Here is a 25964-nt window from a genome sequence, read left to right as displayed (position 1 = left end):
TCGATGGTAAGGTAGTGGCTTACCATGGTTGCAACGGGTGGCGGAGAATTAGAGTTGGATTCCAGAGAGGGAGCCTGCGAAACGGCAATCACATCCAAGGAAGGCAGCAGACGCGCAAATTACCCAATCCTGACCCAGGGAGGTAGTGACAAGAAATAACAATACAGGGCCTTTCCAAGTCTTGCAGTCGGAATGAGTACAACTTTAACGAGGATCCATTGGAGGGTAAGTCTGGTGCCAGCAGCCGCGGTAATTCCAGCTCCAATAGCGTATATTAAAGTTGTTGCAGTTAAAAAGCTCGTAGTTGGATTTTCGGGATGGTAAGTGATCATTCTACAAGCATGGTCCATTTTAATAACATTAGAAGCAAAAGCAGTGTCAAGTCCGGCCTATTGGACTTTTAACGCTAGCTTATTAGATAGCCCACCTTTTTATTCTTATTGCATTTTGAAGTCATTTGGGATCTCTAAGTAAACAGACGCACTGTACTGAAAATGGTGATTCAGATTAGCGTACTCAGAAGTCCTTGAAAAGAAACGATGCGAAGTGAAGACGGGCTCTTTCTTGCTTAAAAAAAGGAGGAGGATGAAGGGAGGTGAAGCGCAGTAAGGGTTAGGCCTCCATTGGGGAAGGAGCACAAAAGGGACCCTGCGCTCCTCCCCTGTATCCGCCACTGATAATTTCACTTTTTTCTTCTTCCTTGTTTTATTAATATAAAGGTAATTTCAAACAAACCAACATCATAAATACCTTTAATTGCGGTTATTTATTTCACTGATTAAATATTCTGATACATGACACTGTTGAATAAATGAGATGCAGACCTGGCCCAAACAGCAGTTCCCAAGCGTTTATTTTTATGCATTACATTTACACTTATTGCCCTTGTTAAGTTCTTAAGATAAGCAGCCTATCTACTGTTTGATCTGTTCGACCATTCCGCCCAACAGACCATATTTTTCCTTCAGGTGCTTCTTGAAAGCCTGTATAATGGCGTTCATGTGCTGTGCAATGGGAAAGGGGCATTTTGCTGACTCTTCTCCATAGCAATCGATGTAAGCAAGGAACACTTGAAGGTCATTGGAATGAGAATCCCAGGCCTTGTTGGCGGCTGTGAAGCATCTCATGCTGATTTCACCCTCGCATGGCTTGTATTCGTCATTTTCTGCAAGATTAGTTAGTTGATTAGTTAGACTTTGTTTTGTAACACACGACTCAGTGTGTAACATAAGGTATTGATTATATTTATTGAATATATCGGCTAGCCAGCTGAGGGGTAGATGTACGTCTGATCCTCGAGACAGACATCTGCAATTCGATGTAGGGTATAAAACGCTAATAACGCAGTTTCACATACCTTAAGGTTATTATTTTAAGCGACTGCTAATTATATATAATTGAAGGGTTTTTTTCTGCGCAAGTTTTAGCGACTAATAAATTTAGCGATTTTCCAAAAATTAAAAAAAAAAACAATTTTATTTATAGCTAGAACGAAGTCACTTAAAATTGAACGAACATTATCATTGTCAGAAAGAACAAAGTGAATTGCAAATGTTAGGTCCTCGTCAGGGAAATCAGTCATATTCTCCACGATGCCAGCGATCCCAGCTCTCTCCCAACCCTTCTTAATTGTTACTCTACCTTCTGACATTGTCATATAGTTGAACAGGGCCACTATATTTAATTTTGTATTCCTCTAGCGGGCGTACAAAATTTAGCGATTTTGGCCCAACTCGCTAAAATCGCTAAAATTAGTAGCCGCTTACAATAGTAACCTTAAGGTAGGTCTCTGTGTTGTCTTTTCCGTCGAACGTGAAACGAAATAAAACGCTTGGACAAAATAGCCGTGCCCACTTTTCCACCAGCGCTTTATTTCGCATCACGCTCGGCGGACTAAGAAAATAGAGGGACAGCTAGTCTATGGTACGTCTCTGATTCGTTGAGGCTTGAAGAAAATAAAAACCCATAAACTAGCAACAGCCAATCAAAGGGTTGAAAGAAACAAAAACACGTTTCAGAACTTAAATCGCGCACATGTATTGAATTATAGCTTGGACAGAAAATAATATGACAAGCAAGCTGGACACACTATCGACAAAAGAGTTCTTATTTTGTGTTTCTTTATCGCACGTAATGCATTACGTAACAAGAGCGCTCGCTCAAATAAAAGGGTATGCGTTATTTGATTCTCGTCCCAGGTTGTAAACTGACCGTTTTTCACCTAAAATTTCTCGAATTAGGTTTTCAGTTAAGACAGGAACTGTGTATAAATTTAAATTCGAAACTCTGCACTGAAAAGTCACTCTCTATACTTATGTTCGGAAATCCAGTTACAATTCTTACAAAACTTTGCAAACTTACCAATACTTGACAAATGTTCTTTCTTCATTATATCTGAAAGAGAAAAAAATTAGTCTATTGTATGGTACTAATTGCTAAGAAATGCGAAGAGCGCCTTAGTTTTGGTGAATTATTCTTTATGCAGGCAACAACAAGGGCTTGATATGAGAACAAAGTCAAACCCATTTTCAGTTTATCTCATTGCACGTAAAGTTGACCTGGAATTAAATCACGTTTGCTTCTGTTCATCAAACTGAATTTCAGCTATATCAAAAGCGCCTTGCATATATATTCTCACCAGATTCGTCGACCAGCTTTTTCAACTCCGAGTAAGCAAGTGTTTCGCCGCACATGTTCACCTTATTGGCGAGGAAGACACGCTGCAACTGATAAGCTCGGTAGAAGTCCAAGATTTTAGTGCTCCCTGCAGAACTAAACGGCTTTGTAAGGCAAGGATACATGGCCTAGTTGCAAAAATAAATACAGAAGTTATTTAGAACGCGCAATTAAATCCACTATAACCATACAGGAGCCCAATATTAAACCACGGTAACTTCACAGATATTCGACGAGTAACAATTCACATTTTTTCATGACATTTTTTGCATGAACATTTTCGGTGTGCCAAGCTTTTCCTTAAGTTACTTTGCATTTTTAGGGGGGGGGGGGGGCAATCATGTCTTTACAGGTTTGTTCTACACACATTTTTGGGTTTTACTGGTTTATATTCAAAGCACATTGATGATCAATGATTTTGCTAATATTCGTTTCACGAAAATTTTCATTTTTTGCTCAGTTCATTATTTGTGTTTTATAAAAATCTATTGCGGCAACTTTCTGATAGCTGTGTAAATTTGAAATCCAAAATAGCTAGTTAAAGGTAGTGCATTCTGTTAAATTTTGACGCCATTTTGGCACCAATGCATGCAACTCACTGAGCTACAATGAGCCATTTTAGTCTTTAAAAATGGAATAAAACAGTATTAAAGCATTTTCGTCTCTGTTGATCTGCTTTGCATTCACCCTCAGTGCTACTCGATTGTGTTTGTTATAACGGGAATTTCATTCAGTATATCGACGTTCGTTAAAACGGAGGTTTGGTCCATACTGTTACAGTAATTTTGGTCGGGCCAAGGGATATCGTGCGTTTTAACGGGGACTTCGTTATAATGGAGAACGTTTTTGGGGCTTCACTGTAATGACACTGGGAAATTAAATCAATAATTCATCTTGATAGAAATGGAACAGCGTCACTGCATAATGTAGCAAGAGTACATCAAGGATTGATCAGACTTTTTCATGTGCCTGAAAAGTTAGACTCAAACCTTAAAAGCATGACAGATTGCGGTTGCCACTGGTGGATGTTCGTCTGGGCGGTCAGCATGAGTACCAAGTGAAATGCATTCAACGACTCTGTCATAAGCTGCAGGGTGTTCCACGTCAGCTGCACTGACATAGGAGCTTGTCAAAGTGGTGTACGCGATGAGCAAAATCATTAGTGGACGCATTTTGACTGGCTGAAAGAATAAAAAAAAGAAAAATATGCAACGTGCGTTATGGCAAAAGGTTCGTCGAGAGTGGATGCAAGTTTTAAACTGGTGATTATCTTATGCGCGGGCCTGTTACAGTGATAAGTGGTAAGGCCCGTTAAAAAGATAAGATGAGCTTATAACTGGAAGGTGTGATACGGTAAGCGGGGATGCTTACAACCGGAATTTATGTAGCTATCTGTCTAATAATCTGAATCCGAGACTCATAAAGCTTCATAGCTAAGCTTCAAGACTAAAAAAGCTTCAAAGCCATATTCTCTGAGACCGAGAATAATCACCCATTTCAGTTAAATCGCCGTTACTCCGTTATTCTTTTTGTATATATATTAAAATGTTTTTTGCTATATCGAAATACAGATCTGCTCAGTATAAGTAAAAGCCTGCGCCGTTGACGAAACAAGAGAACGCTTTTAAATTTAATATTCTTATATCGCAGTAGATCTCGGCTCAGGGAAAAAGCTCTTTATTCCAGTATCCTATATTGAAATGATCGACTCTAATTTAATATAAGATAAGGAAAAAGATTTTTATCCCATATCGCAATACATCGGCTCACTTGAATTGGCTACAATATGAGGGAAAAGCCATTAAATTCGGTAAAGTTAAAACTTCAGTCATTGCAAAATAAACACTTATAACTCAAGCTAAAACTCCGAAAAGCCAGATTTATTTTTCACGGCGGGCACAAAGTGACCCCAAAACGCTCACCTTCCTTCATCTTTTTCGTTTTTGATACTGGTTACCTGAAATTTTGCATAAATATAGAACTCGTCATTCTGAAAAATCGTATGTTTTTTGTTTTTCGAATTTCGAATTTTTTGGCGGGAAAATGACGTCACAAAGTTGGCGCCAAATTTTTTTTAAATTAGTATGGACTATTTTTTGACAGTTTCTGAAAGAACTTGTCGCAAAGATCTTGAAACTGAAAACAATTCTGAGATATGTCAATCTAATCAAAAGTTATCGCTAATTGAAGTTTGAATTTCCCGCCATTTTGTTACTAAAAATAGCTCAAAATGGCGGAAAACTCAAACTTCAATGCACCATAACTTTGGCTTGGATTGACGTATTTCAGAATTTTTTTCAATTTTAGGATCTTTGCGACAAGTTCTTTCAGAAACTGTCATAAAATGTTCCACATTAATTAAAAAAAATTTTGGCTTCAACTTTGTGACGTCATTTTCCCGTCAAAAAATTCGAAATTCGAAAAACAAAAAACATACGATTTTTCAGAATGACGAGTTCTATATTTATGCAAACTTTCAGGTAGCCAGTATCAAAAACGAAAAAGATGAATGAAGGTGAGCGTTTTTGGGTCACTTTGTGCCCACCGTGTTTATTCTGAAAATTGCAGAACGCGCTTAAAGACCTATTTAGCTTCATTTGGTTGTTGTCCCATTTCAGAACATATGTTGTTTCCCTTGGGAATCATTTCTTTCAAATTCAAACGTGATGGAAAAGGAAACTTCGAATCATCTGAAATGGGTAATTTGCATAAGAAGCTAAAGAGCTCTAAGAAAGTTCGCCGGAGAATTCCTTTAAAAAAGCCAAGATTTCGATACTTAGCAAATAATTACCAAGGTTCAAGCAAATATAGATGACTATTTTATACTTTTCTTATTAAAGGCAACTGCCTTAAAATGTTCGAAGAGGAAAAGAAAACATGCTGCGCAACGTAATTTTATAACTTGCATTCAAATTAGGTTAGACACACGCAATATAAACAATTGCATTCAAATTTAAACCTTTTCTTATATTGTCCGTTTCAACTTGATATGATACGCTAAGGTAGCAGACTTCATTTTTAAGTAATTTTTATTTTCTGTTAGCTACATTACAATTAGTACAACTACGCATTTCAAACCTGAAGAGCTCTCCAGTGAAAAACATGCACCTTGATTCATTGCAACATACAGCGCAAGAGAGGTCCAGTCCAAAAAATAAAATGCAAATCGGACCTCACTTAAAACGCCGATATTTCAACACCTAGCTAATAATTGCTGACGAGAAGCAAATTTAGATGCCCATCCTATACCTCACATAATATATGCTTAAAATGTCTGGCGAGGAAAAAAATAATTACTTCGTCAACCAAAGCCTCCGATAGCCTAGAGCGCACTATAGAAGCTTTGCACGTCGTATATTCAGCGAACAAGAGCAGTGCTTTTTCATAAAGAATATTTCTCAGTATGCACTATGTACAACAATAATTAAACTTTATATATGCACCTTTTGATACATATGGCGCTATGCAAATATAAGGCGTTTAGAATAGCTCTCGAATCAAATATTTCTACAGCGACGGTGGGATAAGTCACGAATAATGATGTTCTTGTAATTTTATAACTTGCATTCAAGGGAAGTTACAACCATGATAATGTAAACAATTTCATGCAAATTTCAACTTATTTTATATAATTGTCCGTTTCGACATAAGCTATGGTATCAGTTAGCTTTTATTAGGAGACTTTGGTCGTTTAAATCTATCCGTTAGCTACGTTTCAATTAGTGTCGTAAATCGTTCGCCTAACACTCATAATTTAATATCAATCACTGGTTTCCACTTGACTTTGCAATTTTACTATTCGACTGCAAAGATTTCTACAAATTTCAGTGGCGTAATTTACCTCTTTAAGTTTTATTGTGGTTGAAGATAACTACTCAATCTTTTGGCGGTAAACATGTTTGGAAAGGCTAGGTTTACCATGTCATGATAGAGAACTGCTTGCGAAGACAAACGGCTTGCTCACTAAAGAGGAAACCAATTATTCTGGATATGTTTTTCTCCTTCTAGCGAAAGAAATAAAAAGCACAAAACCGAATGTAGTCTTGGCTCAGACATTTCACTCCCACGATTCCTTCCACCTTAGAGGAGGTCTACCAAAAATCACTGAGCGGCGATCTGTTTGGCAAACCTAGCAAAATGCTGAGAGCTAAACCTGCGATGGACTACTCAGTTTCTCATTCAGGGCGAGCAGCAATACTCCTGGTCGCTTCATGCTACGGAAACCAGATGAGTTATGACAAGAGGATGTGATATTCGCTTGGTTCCGACAGTATGCGCCTGTGCATGTTGGCCCCGAGTGCAACCTAAGCTTTAGCTTAGGAAGTAATAGTATAATGTCTGTATGGTTTTCATTGTTTTAAAATTTTGATATCAACCGGTACCCTTTCATATAACGGCGTCAAAACTGTAAACTTACCAGTCTTCCTCTAACAGTTCTCTGTCTGTATAGTGGATTTTACGGGTGTGATGTGTGATTCACGCTTTCAATAGATTTCTAAGTTGTATTTATGAGAGCCTAGGGATAAATATTCAAAGGGTGCATTCTTTACAACACATAACAACCAAACTGTTGATAAGTGAGCGCTGTCAATGCGACGCGCCGGTGCCGTGGTCGCGCTATCGAATCCTATCTTTTTTTTTCGTAGTAAATGGTTAAAAACCCAGGAGCACCAGTAGTTTGTATAGCTCAATTTCTCAAAACGTCAGCCACCAACAACGGTTCTTCTCAGAACTACTCAGTACCAAACCAGGAGGATTACACTATACGAACTTTCATTTTACTCTTTTTAATTTTATTTTCCAAAATTTACCATACGCGATGCCAGGAGCGTAGCCAGGATTTTTCAAGAGGTACGCACAATTCTCCATATCACAAGAATCTTCTCTTTTTTTGTTTAAATTTTGTTTACGATGTGAGTGTTATGGCGAGGTTATGTTGAAAGCGTTATCTTTTGATATGAAATAGCAACAATTTCATAAATATTCAGCCGGCGTCTCGTTATAACCGCAGAGCTAACCTTATGTTTTTTTTTTTCGTCCAAGTGAAGTCAGATTATAATGACCTAATCTAAAGTTCATTTCAATTCTTTCCATGTCTATGAACATGTATCACGGATTTTGTATTACATCTGTATATATATTCCTGTTTATTTCCTTCTTCAAAAGTCTCTATTTTCAACTTTTACAGATCATGACGCACGTGCATATGTACGTATACAGGTAGCTACGTCCCTGTCTTTATATCGTGGAAAGACGCCCTTGCTGCTCAATTCAGTAAAATCACCGTTTAGCTTTAAACTCTGGCATGCTCTCATTGATGCTCGCCAACTTTTAAGTGCCGACAAAATGTTTTACTCGTCGATCTAATTTAAGTTAATGGCATGATTTGTTTTTGTTAGTTCTTTGTGGTCCGTAGGTAAAGAAAACACTAAAACCACTAATAGGCATGGTCAAGAGAAAATAATATGTATATGAAATTGTTTTATTACAGATAAATGATATGGGCAGGTAGTTCTTCGCCCTAAATTTTTTATATGTATAAAATTATTTTATTACAGATAAATGATATGGGCATGTAGTTCTTCGCCCTTATTTGCCCGGGTGGGGGTACCCAAAAAAGTTTTATACGGGGATCCAGAGGCTCCGCCCCGAAGTCAAGCTTCTCTCGCTCCTCGACACCATCCCTTGCGTTTTGCGCTTCCGATTAAACGCTGGTAAGATTTGTAATTTCGTGCATGGACTTTTTTTTTGTTGCAATTTTTGAGCAGTTCGCCATACAGTCGACTCCCGATAACTCGAACCCTCGCTAACTCGAACTTCGCTTTAACTCAAACCAAAATCGACTAAATCGATTTCCCCTGGATTTCCGTCATACATTTACCTTAATTTTACCCTCGGTAACTCGAACCCTTCGATAACTCGAACGTCGCGATAACCCGAAGCAATTTTTGTTTCCCTTCAGGTCATGTTCTATATAATTTTACCCTCGATAACTCGAACCATGTCTGCCAATGCGTGACAAGTCAAAACAAACAGTGCACTGTAGTCCGAAACATTAAATTATTTGAAGCAGCCGTGTGAACTTTTTCCCTTCTTTTACATTACACAAAAAGTGTCAGTTCAGGTCAGGTTCCGCTGGTTTTCACAAAGTGTTGCTTCTCAATCTATACAGTAATTTAGTGACGTATTATTTTATTTTCACTCGACTTCCCTATCTGTAATAATTAAATTTGATTAAGATGTACCCCCATGAATAGGAAAACATTTTTCTTTATTTCCGGTCATTTGTTCTCAACTCCCGATAACTCGAACCTTTTTCAATTTCTCTTGAAGGTTTGAGTTATCGGGAGTCGAGTCGACTGTATAATACAGTGTGTTGAGTAACCTAATTGAAAGCATAATATGCAATTTGGGTTTCATCTGGTTTCAGTCACACAGCCAAATGCAGTAATTGTAAGGCATTGTTGGTTTTTTTCGTTGAAAATTTATTTATTTCTTGTTATGATGACTTCTTTAGTGAAAATAAAGCTTGTTTCTGTTGCCAATGACAGATTTTGATTTATTGCTTTTGCTTTGGAAATATTTAGTGCAGGGGTATTATTTGTAAATATAATAAATTATTTGTCAGACAGGCAGAGAGACATTTAGTCAGTTATTGAGTTAGCTAGCTACTAGCTATTACATCCAATCATTCATTAGCTAGCTACAATCTTGGACAAAACTGTTGAAACACTTAACAAATTTCCACCTTTTTCATGACGAGCTTAGCCCTCAAAAAAAATTCTGTCCAGGAGGTCTTTTAATCTTGTACATAACTTGTCACCGCATGCCAGGAAATGTGAAATGAAACCGGTCCTAGTTATATGTACGTGATCTGTTTCTTGTGTCACGCAGTTTCTGCTTTCGCGGTTTTGAAACGTGCCGGTGGATCTTCTTTAAGAATATTATTTGCTAAATTGTCGATATCGGCATCGTTTGCGACCTTAAATCGATGATAAATGTTTCATAAGTTTTCCGGGCAACACGGTCAACTTTGAGTCGGCGTTTATGTGTTTTTGTATCAGTTATACGACATTGGATATCCGACGGACAGCCGAAAGCATAAGTGGACTGTGGTAAGTTACAAATGTAAAAGCGAGTCAACGAAAATAATATCGGTAAAAGCGAGATCAACAGTAATTTTCCCGCGGAAACAAGTTGAATGTATGAAGATTGGGGCTCGTTCAAGGAGTCGATTGTTGCAGGCTTCACGACATGAATTGAGTAGCATTGTTACCAATTTTAAAAGTGTTTTTATCGCATTTTTGTGACATGTTCCTCGCTACATTGCAACACTCGTATGGGTGAATGCGAAACAGGAAAGCCATGCAAGATTGTGCAAGGGTTTCGTCTAATAAACGAAAAGAGATTCGGCATTTTCGTCTAATGGTTACAGTTGCCGGGTTAATTTATTCTGGCGGGAAATACGAGGTAACGCAATTCGCAAGCAGCGCGGCTCGCCGCCGTTCATCCAAGATAGAAGCAAGACAAACACCGCAGCACAATGGTAAGTTGTATTTTTTTATTTGTGGAATATAAACTTGAGCTTGGGTTTTCAGTTTCACTACGGTCGCTTATGTCAAGCGCTGTAATAATAATCAGCTTGCGGTGCTTAAACCTGGCTAATCGCGCGCTGACTTATTTCGCTCTACTAACCTCGCGCTAATTTTTTCTGTCTTACTTGGGTGGTGAGTTCTTTACTGAGCTCTTGTTATCTGTGGGCAGAATATAACCTCGCGCCAAATTATTCTGTCTTACTGGGGTAGTGAGCTGAGTTCTTTACTGAGCTCTTGTTATCTGTGGGCAGAATATAACCTCGCGCTAATTAAATTATTCTGTCTTACTGGGGTAGTGAGCTGAGTTCTTTACTGAGCTCTTGTTATCTGTGGGCAGAATATAACCTCGCGCTAAATTATTCTGTCTTACTGGGGTAGTGAGCTAAGTTCTTTACTGAGCTCTTGTTATCTGTGGGCAGAATATTAACCTCGCGCTAAATTATTCTGTCTTACTGGGGTAGTGAGTTCTTTACTGAGCTCTTGTTATCTGTGGGCAGAATATAACCTCGCGCTAAATTATTCTGTCTTACTGGGGTAGTGAGCTAAGTTCTTTACTGAGCTCTTGTTATCTGTGGGCAGAATATTAACCTCGCGCTAAATTATTCTGTCTTACTGGGGTAGTGAGTTCTTTACTGAGCTCTTGTTATCTGTGGGCAGAATATAACCTCGCGCTAAATTATTCTGTCTTACTGGGGTAGTGAGCTGAGTTCTTTACTGAGCTCTTGTTATCTGTGGGCAGAATATTAACCTCGCGCTAAATTTTTCTTTCTTGCTTCGTTGGTTAGTTCAATATTTATCTTGCGTTTTTTTTTCAATCCGCGATTGAAATTTTATTGAGCTGTTTTAAGACATGAACATCAAAACCCAAATCCGGCTAAAATATTTGCTTTTTCTTTCTCCACAGAGAAGCCGCGGCTGTTATGACTGACACCTCACTGTACATTGCGGCAGTTTAACGTGCGAACTACGATCTTATGTTACCGATCTTAATCCCCTTAATGGAGAAATATTCTCCACTAAGGGGATTAAGATCTAATTTGCATAATTTTTTTTCGAGGACTAAGCTCGTCATGGCCAACGGAGTTCAGTTTTGCTACCCCCCTTCCCCCCATTTCAATGTTGGTAATGCTTTAGTGTTTTTAAAACAAAGCCTGTGGAGCCGCAAACCACAAGAAACAACATTGAGTAGGGGGGAAGGGGGATAAGATATTTTAACCCGCTTGCAAGTCGAGTCATTTGCGAAAAATGCGTGAAATGCGTATGTGTCAACAAGTTTTGTCCAAGATTGTGTAAACGGCTTTTTCATGAATTTTGAGGAATTGCGATATTTCGGTGAGCTAAGGACCCATATATAATTAAAACTCTTCGAGTTGCTTTTGTAAAAATAATTTACGTCTCCAAAATATTGGTCACTTAAATTTTACAGGGAAAAAAGAGACTTCTCAGGTCAATGGCGCACGCATGTTCTTTCCTAGGGCGGTCGAATATGCTACTATGAGTAGGGCAAGCGCTTTTGAAGACCATTGGACGTGTTCTAATCATTTAAAAAGTATTTAACCAAAGAATCCAGTTCTAAATTATATAGAGAGGACATTTTGCAATAATAGGTCATTTAAAAATAGCCAGGTATTAGGGGTCACGTTCCAATATCCCGCGCTAACCCGCAGGATCTTAACACTAAATCCCGCAATTTTCGAAATGTTGTTTCTCCCCTTGAATTTAGAATTCAATAGATGAATTTTTGCGACAGTCGATTAACTTTGAATGCTAGACATAAACGAAGCGAAAAACTACGGTTAACAAAGGTTTTCAACGGTTAACGGCAAGTCTTTTGTAAAGAATAGAAGATGTCAAGGTATCTTTTATTAATAGCTGTTAACCGGTGTTAACCGTGTGTTAACCGTTCAAATCACTAAAAATTATCTTGTTAATCGTTCAGAATCACAGTGTTTACGCTAATTCAAAGTTGTAGCAGACAACTAAGGGTAACTAGTGCGAATTGAGAGAGAAAAGTCCTATTTAGTACACAGAAACAGTCGTTAGAAATAGTCTGTTATTAACTGCCCGTTTGTCACGCCGCGTCCATTTTGTCACGCTTGAGACGTTGTGGCGTGACGCCATTGCTTTTCACGTAATCCCACTCATAAAACGCCTGTAGCTTAATGCATTTTCGTTCTTTTCCTATGGAATGGTAAATACGTTACGTTTTGGCTTGTTTTCTGTACTGAACGTTTCTTTTTATGACTTCATTTGTGTGAATTGTACTCAGGGCGTTTGAATGTACACAGTGTATCGACTATTAGCGTTACAAATTGTTCTAATTACCATCAATGACGCACATAAAAACCAAACTTTGTATTTTATCTGAAGTTTGAAAATGTAGACATTTGATGGAAACTTGAATCAGCCCTTCAATAAAGCCATTTCCTATTCAAATCCTTGAAAAGACTCTGACTGAGTAGAATCAGTGAAAGTTCTGTTGACTCGATTGGTAATGAGCCTCCGAAAACCCTTGTAATTGATGATTCCATGGATTAATTAAAGCCTGTCGTGGCAACGAGCAGTTGGTGGTAAAGAACTCGAAGGGTACAAAAAGCTGAAGGCGTTTTATAGCAGAACTGTAAAGCGTTTTCTACTTATTAGCCAAAATATCGTTTACACAATCTTGGACAAAACTGTTGAAACACTTAACAAATTTCCACCTTTTTAGCCAACGGAGTTCAGTTTTGCTACCCCCCTTCCCCCCATTTCAATGTTGGTAATGCTTTAGTGTTTTTAAAACAAAGCCTGTGGAGCCGCAAACCACAAGAAACAACATTGAGTAGGGGGGAAGGGGGATAAGATATTTTAACCCGCTTGCAAGTCGAGTCATTTGCGAAAAATGCGTGAAATGCGTATGTGTCAACAAGTTTTGTCCAAGATTGTGTAAACGGCTTTTTCATGAATTTTGAGGAATTGCGATATTTCGGTGAGCTAAGGACCCATATATAATTAAAACTCTTCGAGTTGCTTTTGTAAAAATAATTTACGTCTCCAAAATATTGGTCACTTAAATTTTACAGGGAAAAAAGAGACTTCTCAGGTCAATGGCGCACGCATGTTCTTTCCTAGGGCGGTCGAATATGCTACTATGAGTAGGGCAAGCGCTTTTGAAGACCATTGGACGTGTTCTAATCATTTAAAAAGTATTTAACCAAAGAATCCAGTTCTAAATTATATAGAGAGGACATTTTGCAATAATAGGTCATTTAAAAATAGCCAGGTATTAGGGGTCACGTTCCAATATCCCGCGCTAACCCGCGGGATCTTAACACTAAATCCCGCAATTTTCGAAATGTTGTTTCTCCCCTTGAATTTAGAATTCAATAGATGAATTTTTGCGACAGTCGATTAACTTTGAATGCTAGACATAAACGAAGCGAAAAACTACGGTTAACAAAGGTTTTCAACGGTTAACGGCAAGTCTTTTGTAAAGAATAGAAGATGTCAAGGTATCTTTTATTAATAGCTGTTAACCGGTGTTAACCGTGTGTTAACCGTTCAAATCACTAAAAATTATCTTGTTAATCGTTCAGAATCACAGTGTTTACGCTAATTCAAAGTTGTAGCAGACAACTAAGGGTAACTAGTGCGAATTGAGAGAGAAAAGTCCTATTTAGTACACAGAAACAGTCGTTAGAAATAGTCTGTTATTAACTGCCCGTTTGTCACGCCGCGTCCATTTTGTCACGCTTGAGACGTTGTGGCGTGACGCCATTGCTTTTCACGTAATCCCACTCATAAAACGCCTGTAGCTTAATGCATTTTCGTTCTTTTCCTATGGAATGGTAAATACGTTACGTTTTGGCTTGTTTTCTGTACTGAACGTTTCTTTTTATGACTTCATTTGTGTGAATTGTACTCAGGGCGTTTGAATGTACACAGTGTATCGACTATTAGCGTTACAAATTGTTCTAATTACCATCAATGACGCACATAAAAACCAAACTTTGTATTTTATCTGAAGTTTGAAAATGTAGACATTTGATGGAAACTTGAATCAGCCCTTCAATAAAGCCATTTCCTATTCAAATCCTTGAAAAGACTCTGACTGAGTAGAATCAGTGAAAGTTCTGTTGACTCGATTGGTAATGAGCCTCCGAAAACCCTTGTAATTGATGATTCCATGGATTAATTAAAGCCTGTCGTGGCAACGAGCAGTTGGTGGTAAAGAACTCGAAGGGTACAAAAAGCTGAAGGCGTTTTATAGCAGAACTGTAAAGCGTTTTCTACTTATTAGCCAAAATATCGTTTACACAATCTTGGACAAAACTGTTGAAACACTTAACAAATTTCCACCTTTTTAGCCAACGGAGTTCAGTTTTGCTACCCCCCTTCCCCCCATTTCAATGTTGGTAATGCTTTAGTGTTTTTAAAACAAAGCCTGTGGAGCCGCAAACCACAAGAAACAACATTGAGTAGGGGGGAAGGGGGATAAGATATTTTAACCCGCTTGCAAGTCGAGTCATTTGCGAAAAATGCGTGAAATGCGTATGTGTCAACAAGTTTTGTCCAAGATTGTAGCTAGCTAGCTAGCTAGTTAGTTGATTTGTTCATTCGCTAGGTAGTTAGTTAGGTAGGTAAGTAGATAATATTTGGTTCACTGTTTTGTAGGGGGTATTCAGTCAAAAAGGGAGAGCAAGCTTTTCGAAAATGGTTTGGCAGAATAAATGAGATAAGGTCTCTTGTAAAAGGAGTCCCGCTTCTCGCACTATCTGCAACGGCAACAATAGCTACAAGAAAAAAAATCATGCAGTCACTGGAAATGGAGCAAGCTGTAGTGTTCAACCAGAGTCCAAACCACAAGAACATATATTATGCTGTTCAAACCATAACAGGAGGTGCAAACAAAACATTTGCTTCATGCATTGAAATAATGAGGCAAGAAGGTACTGCCATTGATAGAATTATTATCTACTGTCAAACAATTAAAGTTGTGTCGCATTTATATGGTATCTTTTTAAGTGAACTAGGGAGCTTCATGTATGCAAAGCAAGGGGATGTGAAAAGTAGCATGGTGGAAATGTACCATTCACGAGTTGATGACCTAAATCAAGAGACAATTTTAAATGATTTTGCGAAACCAAATGGCAATATTAGAGTTTTGATTTCAACCATTGCTTTCGGAATGGGGATTAATTGTCAAGGTGTGAAACAAAATTGTCCATATCGCCCATCTCGGAACATTGAGGCATACTACCAAGAGAGTGGCAGAGCAGGTAGATATTGTCAAGAGCAGTGCACTGCAGTGATACTTTATTCAAATGCGATGCTTACGTTTTGCGATGAAGCAATCCAGGCCTATGTACATAATGACACTCGATGTAGAAGATATGTTTTGATGTGGATTTATGTGATCCAGTAGACCCCAGTGTGCCTCATGAATGTTGTGACATTTGTCAGAGGAAGTGTCAGTGTATTGGTAATTCGTGCAGTTTTGAATACTTTCTCTCACAAAAACAATTATCTGTGCCTACTGCTTGCAAACAAAGAGAGGTCAATGTGCACCAGCAAGAAAAGCTTCTTGCCAAATTGGAATATCTGAGAAAGTCATTTGCCAAACCAATTCTTGATACCGTTAACTCAAAGTCATCAGCATTATTAACCTCACCCGAACTTGTTTCTGGATTCAGTGAAACCCAGGTGAAGTAGGTGAAACAGGTGATAACAAACTGCCATAAAATATTTTCTATAGCCGATGGACACAAATATGTGGATGTCTGGGAGCCTTGCATAGCAGTAGATATTTTGGTAGCTATTCATCAAATCTTTGGCGATACGGACTTTGTTGACAATGATTACCCTAGCGAGGAAGAGGAAGATGTGAATCTGCTGAGTTTTAATCTTTCGGGCAGTGAACAAGACGATGATATGTTTCGGAACATTCCAGATGAGTTTTTCATTTTGGCTGAGAGTTCAGACTCCGAGAGTGATGTGTAAAGATGATCAATTCTGCAAAACAGTGCTTCATTTAATTCAAATTGAATTTGTCATTACAAAGTCATTAACAACGGCACAGGCTTACCATCTTATGTTTGTGAGGTCACAGTATGGCCCATATTAATATTGAAATTTCCTCACTAATCACTATTGTAAATATTATAAAGCTTCCTAAAATCGGCTTTTTATTGCTGTGTATTTGCTATAAAATGAAGGAGAAGTAGCACTTCATGCAGTTTTGGGGGCGATTTGAAGCATGCAAGAGCAGTTCTATGAGTTTCAACTTTTGTATAGACTTACAAATTCAAGAATGTAATTTTCACTGAAATTGGTCAACATCACTGCCTCTGCCCACTCTAAAAAGCAGATCGTGTTCCACTACAAAACTCCTCTAGGGCATCCCAAAAAATACTTTGGAAATCTTTGTAGAGATGCACAGTTATGTTCCTACATTCAGTGCACATAAATCAATGTCTCACTTCAAGTTAGCGTTGCCTTCGGTTTTGAGGTTTTGTTGTAGAACACGTTCTCCTTTCTAGGGCAGGCATAGGCAGTAATTTTGACCAATATTGCAGCGAAAAATGCATAAATTGTTCAAGCTGGTGGTATGGTTCATAGTAATTCAGCAGTTTTACGGCCTAATTCGAAAGTGAGTCGGGATATATTCCATAGGCAGTATCCGATTCTTGGATGTGGAAGTTGCACAACTCTGTATATTTTTGTATTCTAAATGCAAGTCAAAATCTTAAAACTCATAGAACTGCTCTCACACTCTTTAAATTGGCCCCAAAACCGCATAAAAACAAACTTGAATATTGCAAAATATCTTACTGCAAATACACAGCACTTAAAGCTGATTTTAGGAATAAACATTTACAATAGCATTTTAGTGAGGAAATTTGAATAGATATTTATATGGGGCATGCTGTGACATCACACAAATTGATATAGTGTAGAATTCGGATTGATAACTACAGAGCAAGAACTAGTTAACATCCATGACATTGCACCCCCTCCCCACATAACTTGGTATAACTGGGTAGCTCCCTTGCATCGAGCCTTTCGGGAAGCGCAGGGACGATTCCGTCTGTAGACGTGCAGATTTCGCCTGACTGCTTTCATTTACTGCGATATCAGTCGGTACCTCCCTTTTCCACCTCAGGCTTTGTCCCCGCTTATTATCAAATTTATCGTTGAGTTTTGTTTTCAGTTGCTTTAAGGCGGCTTTCAACTCGAAATATTTGTTGACAGACTTGTAACAATCATCATTACAAAGATACCCTTCAGGGTCGAGGTTTTCACTGGCCAAGTTTTCTTTAAGCTTTCCAACAAATTCATCTCTAAGCTTTACCCTTTTCCTTGGATCTTTCAACAAATTTCCACATAAAGCACATTTTTGTTCGGGGGAAAAGGATTTAACACTTTTTTTCGGCGTTCTAAGAAGCGCCATTTTTTCTCGGGACGCTCGCGTCAAATATGACATCGCAATCTGCATAAAAAGCGGATGTGACGTCACGGACAAGCGATACGCACCAGTGATCCAGCCGTTCATTGGGAGGAGGATGACGCACCGGACTCCCGGAACGGCTGGAAATCGAGCCTACAACCCCAAAGGCTTAGACCTCGAGGCGGGGCCTTCCCGTATGACTTTATTGAGCATCCCCCAGCACCACCCCAACCTCCGTCGTCTAGACATCGACCTTGAAGATAACAAGCGTTTGATAATGGACGTTGACACCGACTGATGTCTTTGAGCATCTGATCCTGTTTGCTGAAGCTGGTTCTACAATGAAGAGTTTTTCACTAAGAGAACCTATCACTCTTTAGTCATAAGCGCACTGAACATTTTTTGTGGAGTCAAACTAATAATGTTTAAATAACACACAGTACTAACAGATGAAAATGTGTACTCCAACTGAAAAAAAAAAAAGCTTAAAGGTTGTGTTTTTCCAGTTGGCTCTGGTGAGTGAACATTGATTACTAATATTGATTTTATCCAAAAGGGAACTAAAAAAAACTTGAAAAAACTTGTAAGTTTCTATTCAATGGCTTGGGTAGTACAATCTTTGCATCTATTGAAATCTTTGAGATGGGTTTTTGCAAACAGTTTTTGAAGCAAATTTATATGTAATATAAATGCCAATTTACATGTAATATAAATTAAAGTTAATGTGACAACCATGAAAGGAGTTCAGAGAAGTCATAAGATCACTCTATTCAAATATGCAGATCTGTCACGCAATATGCTGCAAGACTATCACTCTTGCGTTACATTCAAAGGTCAAATTCACTTCTAGAGTGTGATGCGCTATTCGGGCTGGCCAATCACATCGCCCCCTTTTCTATTATGTCAATCAAGGCCATGCGGTTTTATCTAGACTTGAGTAGTTTTACTTCAAATTCTCTGAGCTCCCTAGAAGAGTTTTCACAATAATTATTATTGCTGTGATATCCTTCGATTGTTTTTTGCTTCAACATCGCTCCATCAGTACGTTATGAGTTATCCTGGTATCTGCCCGCGAACTACGTTCCGGTTTTACACATTTTATTCTGTCGTTCGAAGATAAATATGCGGACGATCTGTCGAAGGCCTCGCACTACTGAACAGGTATTCGGTCCAGCAACTGAGGAACTTGATATGCACACACAGAACGGATTGCCTCTACCGGAATATGGCCACTCTACCGACTCGGCTTCAAGGTCCTGTGGTCTCCAAACCGCGGCTAAAACAGCAAAAAGCATGAACCTCACAAAAACATTATTTGTATGGTGGAGACAACATGCCTTCGTTTGCCCGAGATTATGTAATGTGAATGAACGACTTATAAAGAACAAGACGATTTCTTCAACTAGAAAATACTATTCTCTTGTCAGTCAACAAGGGTCATGGCCGTCGTGAATGTCTTTCAAGCCTCGTCTAGCGCGCCTTCTCTCCCGCCGAAAGTGGTCAGTAACAAAATTTGACAAGCAATCCGGATTTCCCTAGGGTGCATCTTGGCCAAGTAGAATCCAGGAGCTTGCTAAAAGCTAAGTATAAATATTTATAAGCTGATTCTATTTTGCGTTATATCATAGTTAGTAGAGTTTTATTCGACCGGCGTTAAATGAGATTTCAATATGAAAACAAACGAAACTTAGAGCAATTTGCAGGCTGCCGTTTCCACCAGCCGTCGTAAAGCCTAAAGGGCTGGAAATTACAAGATACCGGTGGAATTCGCTATTGTTACCTTCTGCAGCGTTCGAAGTCATGTCTTAATACCTGAGTAGACGAGACCCTTTATAATTTGGCTGCTCAAAGTTGAGGAAGAGTGACATAAACTTAGCTTTGCTGGAGGCTAGTGTGGTGAATTCTCGTCCCTTGTCACTAAAGTCAAAATAGGACAAATAACAACTCAAAGCAACGAAAGTTCTCAGCTTATAGAATACTTTATAAAGATTCTGAAAATGTAAAGAGTTTTTACATATAATGCAAGGAATTTGAGGTATTTAAAGGTGCCATTGTGACTGCCATTTTAACAAAAAATAGGTTATAACTCAAGGGGAAATTGAACAATTGTAGCAAGAATTTGATCCAAACATACATGGGCGTACCTGCCTTTACTCGTAGCACTATAAATTGCCTAGGAACGCCCCTGACATAAAATACAATAACAGGACTTTTTACGGGAGTATGTCACAGGAAATATAAAAGTGATGATCCTAGGATCAAAACATAAAATTTTGCTTTGCAGTGAATACATTACCTTGTTTATGCAAGAAGCATCAAAGAACTCACGACATACTCGAAATTCTAACCATTTCAAGCCTGCCAAATTTAGTGGCACAAGGATAAATCTAACAGGAGCTACTCTATCTACAATGAATGCATGTCTGTGTCGCAAGTGTCTAAATTGTTCAAATACGCCTTATTTTTCGCACCTTCCCTGATTGATTCTTGTGCGAGTTCTGCCTTCCTGCCATGTTTCTCAGGTCAGCAATGTATAATTTCAGTGGTGAATAACAAACTTTTGCTCTGTATAAGGTCTTTCTTTCCGTTTTTCCCAGCACTCATTGAATTCGTGCTGTATCATTCAAAGGGAAACCATGAATTGGCATTTTAGTATTAACAGTCTTGTATTTATATATCTATCATCATCATCATCATCATTTTATCTGCCACTTCAGAATTACAAATACAAATTAAAATAACTTAAAAGATAGGGCGAGGAGACCTCCAAGAAACCACAAGGCTTATGGGGGAGGCTACCTCGGGTTAGCAATAAGTTTGTAATTTCGCTGTGAGTGTGCAGCTAGGTCAATTTCAGACTCGTTTTCTGATAGAGAATTCCAAATTTTAGGACCCTGGAAAAGTATTGTAAACTGCTTTCGATTTGTACGACAGTGATGTGGTCGATAACACTTGACTATTCTTGTATCATAACTGTGTATTTGACTACTAGTAGAAAACAAATTGAGAAACATCGGGGGCAATAATTGGTTAAGATAGTAAAACATAAACTTAGCTATTTCCAATGCATTAATTTAACTTGAAGATATCTAAGATGCCCAGTTTAGCAAATAAGGGGGCAGAATGTTCTCGATAGTCTGAGTTGGTAATAGCTCGCACAGCACATTTTTGTAAATAAAAAATTCTATTTAAATTAGTTACATATCATGTAGAAGACCAGGCTGAATTACAGTAAGTGATATAAGGGTAAATTAAGGTGTAGTACAGAGCAACCTTAGTATTAGATGATAAATAATATCTTGACCTAAATATGACACCAACTGACTTAGAGATCTGTTTACATACTCCTTTACGTGTATGAAATGGCTAGGTCACACCTTACGGATGCCTTCCTGTACCATCACAAGGCAAGCTTTGTCCTGAAATCCTCAAGGGAGTTAAAAGAGAGGTCGACCATGAACACCTGGAGACGTTTGCTAAAAGCAGAGATCAAGTCCATGGGCAATAACAATAATAATAGTAATAATAAAACTTTATTTAAACTCGAATTTAGAGTAGCTTGACAGCTAATATTTCCGAGAACGAAAAATAGAGAACAAAAAAAAAAAAAAAAAAAAAGAAGTTACTATTTACATATTTAAAATTGACTTATATTAACTAATTATAAAATTGTCATTTACATGCTTCATGAATTGGCTTTGCAGATGTACCTTTTAAAGTCATACATAAAGTCAGATAAGTTACATAGCCTTACAAAATTAGGTAGAGAATTCCATTCTTTTGTTGCCAGATAAGTAAAGGAGTGGAGACCAAAACTTGTAGTTCTGTATGAAGTAGAAAGGAACGAGAACATGTTTCTCATATAGGCTGGATAGTCATTGAAAAATAGACTTTTGTACAAGATAGTAAGGAATTTACAGATGCATTGATCATGAAGTTGGGACAGTTTATCCTGTCTTGCAGCACATTATAAGGCAATTCAAAATCACTTAAAATGAATCTCAGAGTTGGTACCAGCTAGAGAGGGATGCACAGGACAGGATGCTATGACGAGAGACTGTTGATGGTCTATACTCCTAAGAAGGATTCGAGCGAAGGGCTACTACTACTTATTTACATGTTAACTTAAACCTATTTTATATTTGTGTGGTGTTCGTCTATGGGGAATACACTTCGTGTATTTGTGGGGATGAAGTGCTCTGTACCATTCGCCCTTTTGCCCCATAGCCTCACAGGGTCAGCTTTCCCCTTATATTGGGGACCCCCAGTGTTGCTGTTGTTGGTTTTTGTGATTGTTCCCAAGGGTCCTAGAGATTAGGACCCCAGGTTCTTGGGAACCAGGGCATGTGGTTGTGTTTGTTCCCAAGGGTCCTAGAGATTAGGACCCCAGGTTCTTGGGAACCAGGGCATGTAGTTGTGTTTGTTCCCAAGGGTCCTAGAGATTAGGACCCCAGGTTCTTGGGAACTAGGGCTTCCAGTCCTGAAAGGAAGGAGAGGATTCCAGTCTCTCGTTGCCAACCAACTAACCTGTGATACATGTACCCTGCATGATTCCTATTGAAGATTCTGATTGGCAACTCGAGCACTTCATCCCTTACCCCTTTTCTCCCACTGAACTTGTTGTCTTGTTTTGACTTCATGGGTTGGGAACATTAAAGCAAATTTATATGTAATATAAATGCCAATTTACATGTAATATAAATTAAAGTTAATGTGACAACCATGAAAGGAGTTCAGAGAAGTCATAAGATCACTCTATTCAAATATGCAGATCTGTCACGCAATATGCTGCAAGACTATCACTCTTGCGTTACATTCAAAGGTCAAATTCACTTCTAGAGTGTGATGCGCTATTCGGGCTGGCCAATCACATCGCCCCCTTTTCTATTATGTCAATCAAGGCCATGCGGTTTTATCTAGACTTGAGTAGTTTTACTTCAAATTCTCTGAGCTCCCTAGAAGAGTTTTCACAATAATCCCCACCCACCCAACCCTCTTTGGTTCTCTTTTAGCTTAGTATTTGTAAAAATGTAGGCAATGCATATATGTTCTAGTTCTACGCACATATCTGGCTATGTTGAGGGTGTTTATTTTATTATTATTATTATTTACAAACGTAAGCCATAGCTGATGGACTAAAGAAGCAAGCCCGTATTTGTAGACATTGTTATAATTATTATTTCCATTTTGTATGCTAACTTACGTTTAGAGCTGATGGACTTAAGCAGCATGCCTGCTTACAGAATTGTTTTTTATATTGTTACCATTTTGTATGCTAGCTCAGGCTTAGAGCTGTTAGACTTGAGCAATGTGTCTGCTTTTGAGATATTGATATACATGTAACCGTTAGCTTAAGTGTCGAGCTGGCATACACTAACTCAACCATTCTGTTATTCGATTACTGTCTCTTCTGAACTTCTTCAATAGCCTTAGACCATCTTAATTGAGCATTGTCTTTCCCTATTGTTAATAAACCACGGGAGGGGATGAAGTGCTCTGTACCATTCGCCCTTTTGCCCCATAGCCTCACAGGGTCAGCTTTCCCCTTATAGTGGGGACCCCCAGTGTTGCTGTTGTTGGTTTTTGTGATTGTTCCCAAGGGTCCTAGAGATTAGGACCCCAGGTTCTTGGGAACCAGGGCATGTGGTTGTGTTTGTTCCCAAGGGTCCTAGAGATTAGGACCCCAGGTTCTTGGGAACCAGGGCATGTGGTTGTGTTTGTTCCCAAGGGTCCTAGAGATTAGGACCCCAGGTTCTTGGGAACTAGGGCTTCCAGTCCTGAAAGGAAGGAGAGGATTCCAGTCTCTCGTTGCCAACCAACTAACCTGTGATACATGTACCCTGCATGATTCCTATTGAAGATTCTGATTGGAAACTCGAGCACTTCATCCCTTACCCCTTTTCTCCCACTGAACTTGTTGTCTTGTTTTGACTTCATGGGTTGGGAACATTAAATTTCATTTTATCATGTTAAGTTGTAATCTTTTACCAAAACAAAGGAATAAAAATTGAGTTACATAAATGGAACTTTTAATAAAGTGCAATTCAGTTTAATAAAATAAATCGCATGAATTATTTTAACGAACCATGTGGTGCGTACCACTGAAGCATAATATATAATTATGTTAAGACTTTAACGGGATTTTAATTACACACGTGATTATTAATACCGAACTACTCGCGTGATATATAGTGGCTTAAAGTGACGGATGTTTCGGCTTATAAAGAAAACATAATTTGGTCACCAGCAGAATGTATTGAATAAGATGGAAGAAGAATTATTGGAATACAATAATCTCGCGAAATGCTCTTGTGGTGTGCTGGTGCCGCAGTTTTAAGGCGAAACAACGACGATGAACAAAGACAACGATGATAAGTTTTGTGAAGGTTAGTTATCTGATATACCGTAAAATTCCGGTTATAAGCCCTGGGCTTTTACAACTTCGTAAGGGGTTTTGTGTGGGCTTATTAGCGAAGGGGCTTATATCCAGGAGGGCTTACAAGCGGAGTAAAAAACGTTTCGAAACGAGCCACGGGAGTGTTGATCGAAATACGTTTTTAAGTTAAAAATGCATAATAAAGCAATATTTAGCCCTGTTCAGTACTGTCATCCATCAGAGGTGGGCTTATATCCGAAGGGGAGGGGGGTGCTTATAATCGGAAGTATTTTTTTGTTTCCAGGTAGATGGGCTTATAAGCGGGGGGGGGGGGGGGGGGATTTACATGTACGGTATTTCCTATTTTTTTGAAACAGAAAAATCACCCCGGGGGAGGAGATTACTCCCAAAAATAAACTGTGTGAGGGAATGAAGTGGAATACAATTAGAGATAGAGGGAAAAAAGCACTGACCGAGAGTGAAAAAGGCTAGGTAAGAAGGGAAAAAGGCGTACCGTATTTACTCGAATAAGCGCCGCAACTGGGACAAAAAGTTAATAAGCGCCGCCCCGCAGTCCCGATGCGGCGCTTATTTGATAAATTCTGTTTAACTACAAACAGCACTACAAAGTAACTCTAAAACAAAGTTGGACATTTCTTCCAATTCCATCAAAGGCAATGTTTTGTAGTTCAAAGTGATTTTTTTACCGCTCGCCCTTTTGTTTTCTATCAACATTCTTGCAATACGCAGTTCTTTAAATGTTGTTAAGGCCGCGAACTTTTACAGGACAGCCAGCGCCAGTTCTCTCTTCAGCAAGAGACGATTACTGATACTCAAATGACGCTATTTTTGATAAATGCAAAATATAAGATTCTTTGTGGCCATCAAATAAGCGCCGTCCTCGAATAAGCGCCGCACTTGAGGCGCGAAAAATTTAATAAGCGCCTCGGCGCTTACTCGAGTAAATACGGTATTTTAGTAGGCCTGAACCAGATAAAATCAATTATATGTTGATGGTGAACTGGTCCCGTTTTGAGCTTAGTTTACTACCAATGCCTTATAGCTAATACACAGTCTAATTTTCATTCCTTTGGGCGATTAAATTAAAACGTAAAAAAAATACATACGAATAGTCTTAAACTTTCAAGGCAGCACTGCAGATACCAACACTCTGCTTACTCTTATTCGTTTTGTTCAATATCAGTGTGACTTTCTTTGCATTCTGCTTCTTTTGTTCTTCTCTTAAGAAAAAAAGCTCTGTTCGTTTGGCTGTGTTTCTTCAAGAACGCGTACAAAACCACAAGAGTGTAAGCTGTGGAAGACACAGTGGAAATGTAAGATTTTATATTTGCATGGTACAAATTATAACTTCGAGGTGTTGGTGCTTGTAAGAGGAGAACTCGAATTGAAACTAAATATTTTGAATCAGATAACGCTGTTGTTCAAGGTTCGGATTTTTTAACGTTTTTCAAGGGGGCAACAAATCCGTTTATACAACGGAGACTAGATTGTTGGCTAGTGAGTGATAAGTACCAAATAAAGTAAAAAAAAAATGGATATCAACCTGTGATCATTCTGCAAGCATGGTCTATTTTAATAACATAAAGAAGCAAAAGCACTGTCCATTCCGGCCTATTGGAATTTTAACGCCAGCTTATTTGATGGCCCACCTTTTTATTCTTATTGCATTTTGAAGTCGCCTGGGATATATAAGTGAACAGACGCACGGCAAAATAGTGATTTACTTTAGCGTACTCAGAGGCGCTTCAAAAGAAACGAGGCGACGTGAAGACGGGCCTTTTCTTGCTTGAAAAAAGGAGGACGAGGAAGGGAGGTGAAGCGTAGTGAGGGCTGGGCCTCCAATGGGGAAGGAGCACAACAGGGACCCCGC

At 38.7% G+C, this 25964-nt stretch overlaps 2 protein-coding genes and 1 long non-coding RNA gene across 3 annotated transcripts; 2 read left to right on the top strand and 1 right to left on the bottom strand.

Annotated features, from left to right (window-relative positions):
* Nucleotides 1-747: 747 nt before the first annotated feature.
* On the bottom strand, nt 748-7196 carry LOC144649508 (uncharacterized). Its single transcript, XM_078509014.1, has 5 exons — nt 7094-7196; nt 3666-3857; nt 2639-2804; nt 2362-2394; nt 748-1165 (listed from the first exon to the last, which is right to left on the bottom strand). The coding sequence occupies exons 2-5, from the start codon at nt 3846-3848 to the stop codon at nt 915-917; spliced, it is 633 nt and encodes a 210-aa protein (XP_078365140.1). The 5' UTR covers nt 3849-3857; nt 7094-7196; the 3' UTR covers nt 748-914.
* A 6873-nt stretch (nt 7197-14069) lies between these two features.
* LOC144661173 (uncharacterized) lies at nt 14070-16250 on the top strand. The gene is made up of 3 exons (XM_078522240.1): nt 14070-14098; nt 14925-15634; nt 16006-16250. Exons 1-3 carry the CDS (start codon nt 14070-14072, stop codon nt 16248-16250), a joined length of 984 nt encoding a protein of 327 aa, XP_078378366.1.
* Nucleotides 16251-21539: 5289 nt separating this feature from the next.
* On the top strand, nt 21540-22313 carry LOC144661986 (uncharacterized). Its single transcript, XR_013572373.1, has 2 exons — nt 21540-22087; nt 22152-22313. It is a non-coding gene; the product is annotated as an uncharacterized LOC144661986 (long non-coding RNA).
* The last annotated feature ends 3651 nt before the right edge of the window (nt 22314-25964 follow it).

This window comes from Oculina patagonica, chromosome 1, assembly GCF_052425735.1.
Source record: "Oculina patagonica isolate OP01 chromosome 1, crgOcupat, whole genome shotgun sequence".
NCBI classification, from domain to species: domain Eukaryota; kingdom Metazoa; phylum Cnidaria; class Anthozoa; order Scleractinia; family Oculinidae; genus Oculina; species Oculina patagonica.
This window is presented reverse-complemented; position numbering and strand designations above follow the sequence as displayed.

Coding starts and splice junctions, on each gene's coding strand:
- LOC144649508 (XM_078509014.1), bottom strand. CDS start 3,848: ATGCGTCCACTAATGATTTTGCTCATCGCGTACACCACTTTGACAAGC. Junction 2,805..3,665: donor CAATCTGTCATGCTTTTAAG/GTTTGAGTCTAA, acceptor TTTTGCAACTAG/GCCATGTATCCTTGCCTTAC. Junction 2,395..2,638: donor AAAGCTGGTCGACGAATCTG/GTGAGAATATAT, acceptor TTTCTCTTTCAG/ATATAATGAAGAAAGAACAT.
- LOC144661173 (XM_078522240.1), top strand. CDS start 14,070: ATGCATTTTCGTTCTTTTCCTATGGAATG. Junction 14,099..14,924: donor CGTTCTTTTCCTATGGAATG/GTAAATACGTTA, acceptor ACTGTTTTGTAG/GGGGTATTCAGTCAAAAAGG. Junction 15,635..16,005: donor TGTACATAATGACACTCGAT/GTAGAAGATATG, acceptor TATTTTCTATAG/CCGATGGACACAAATATGTG.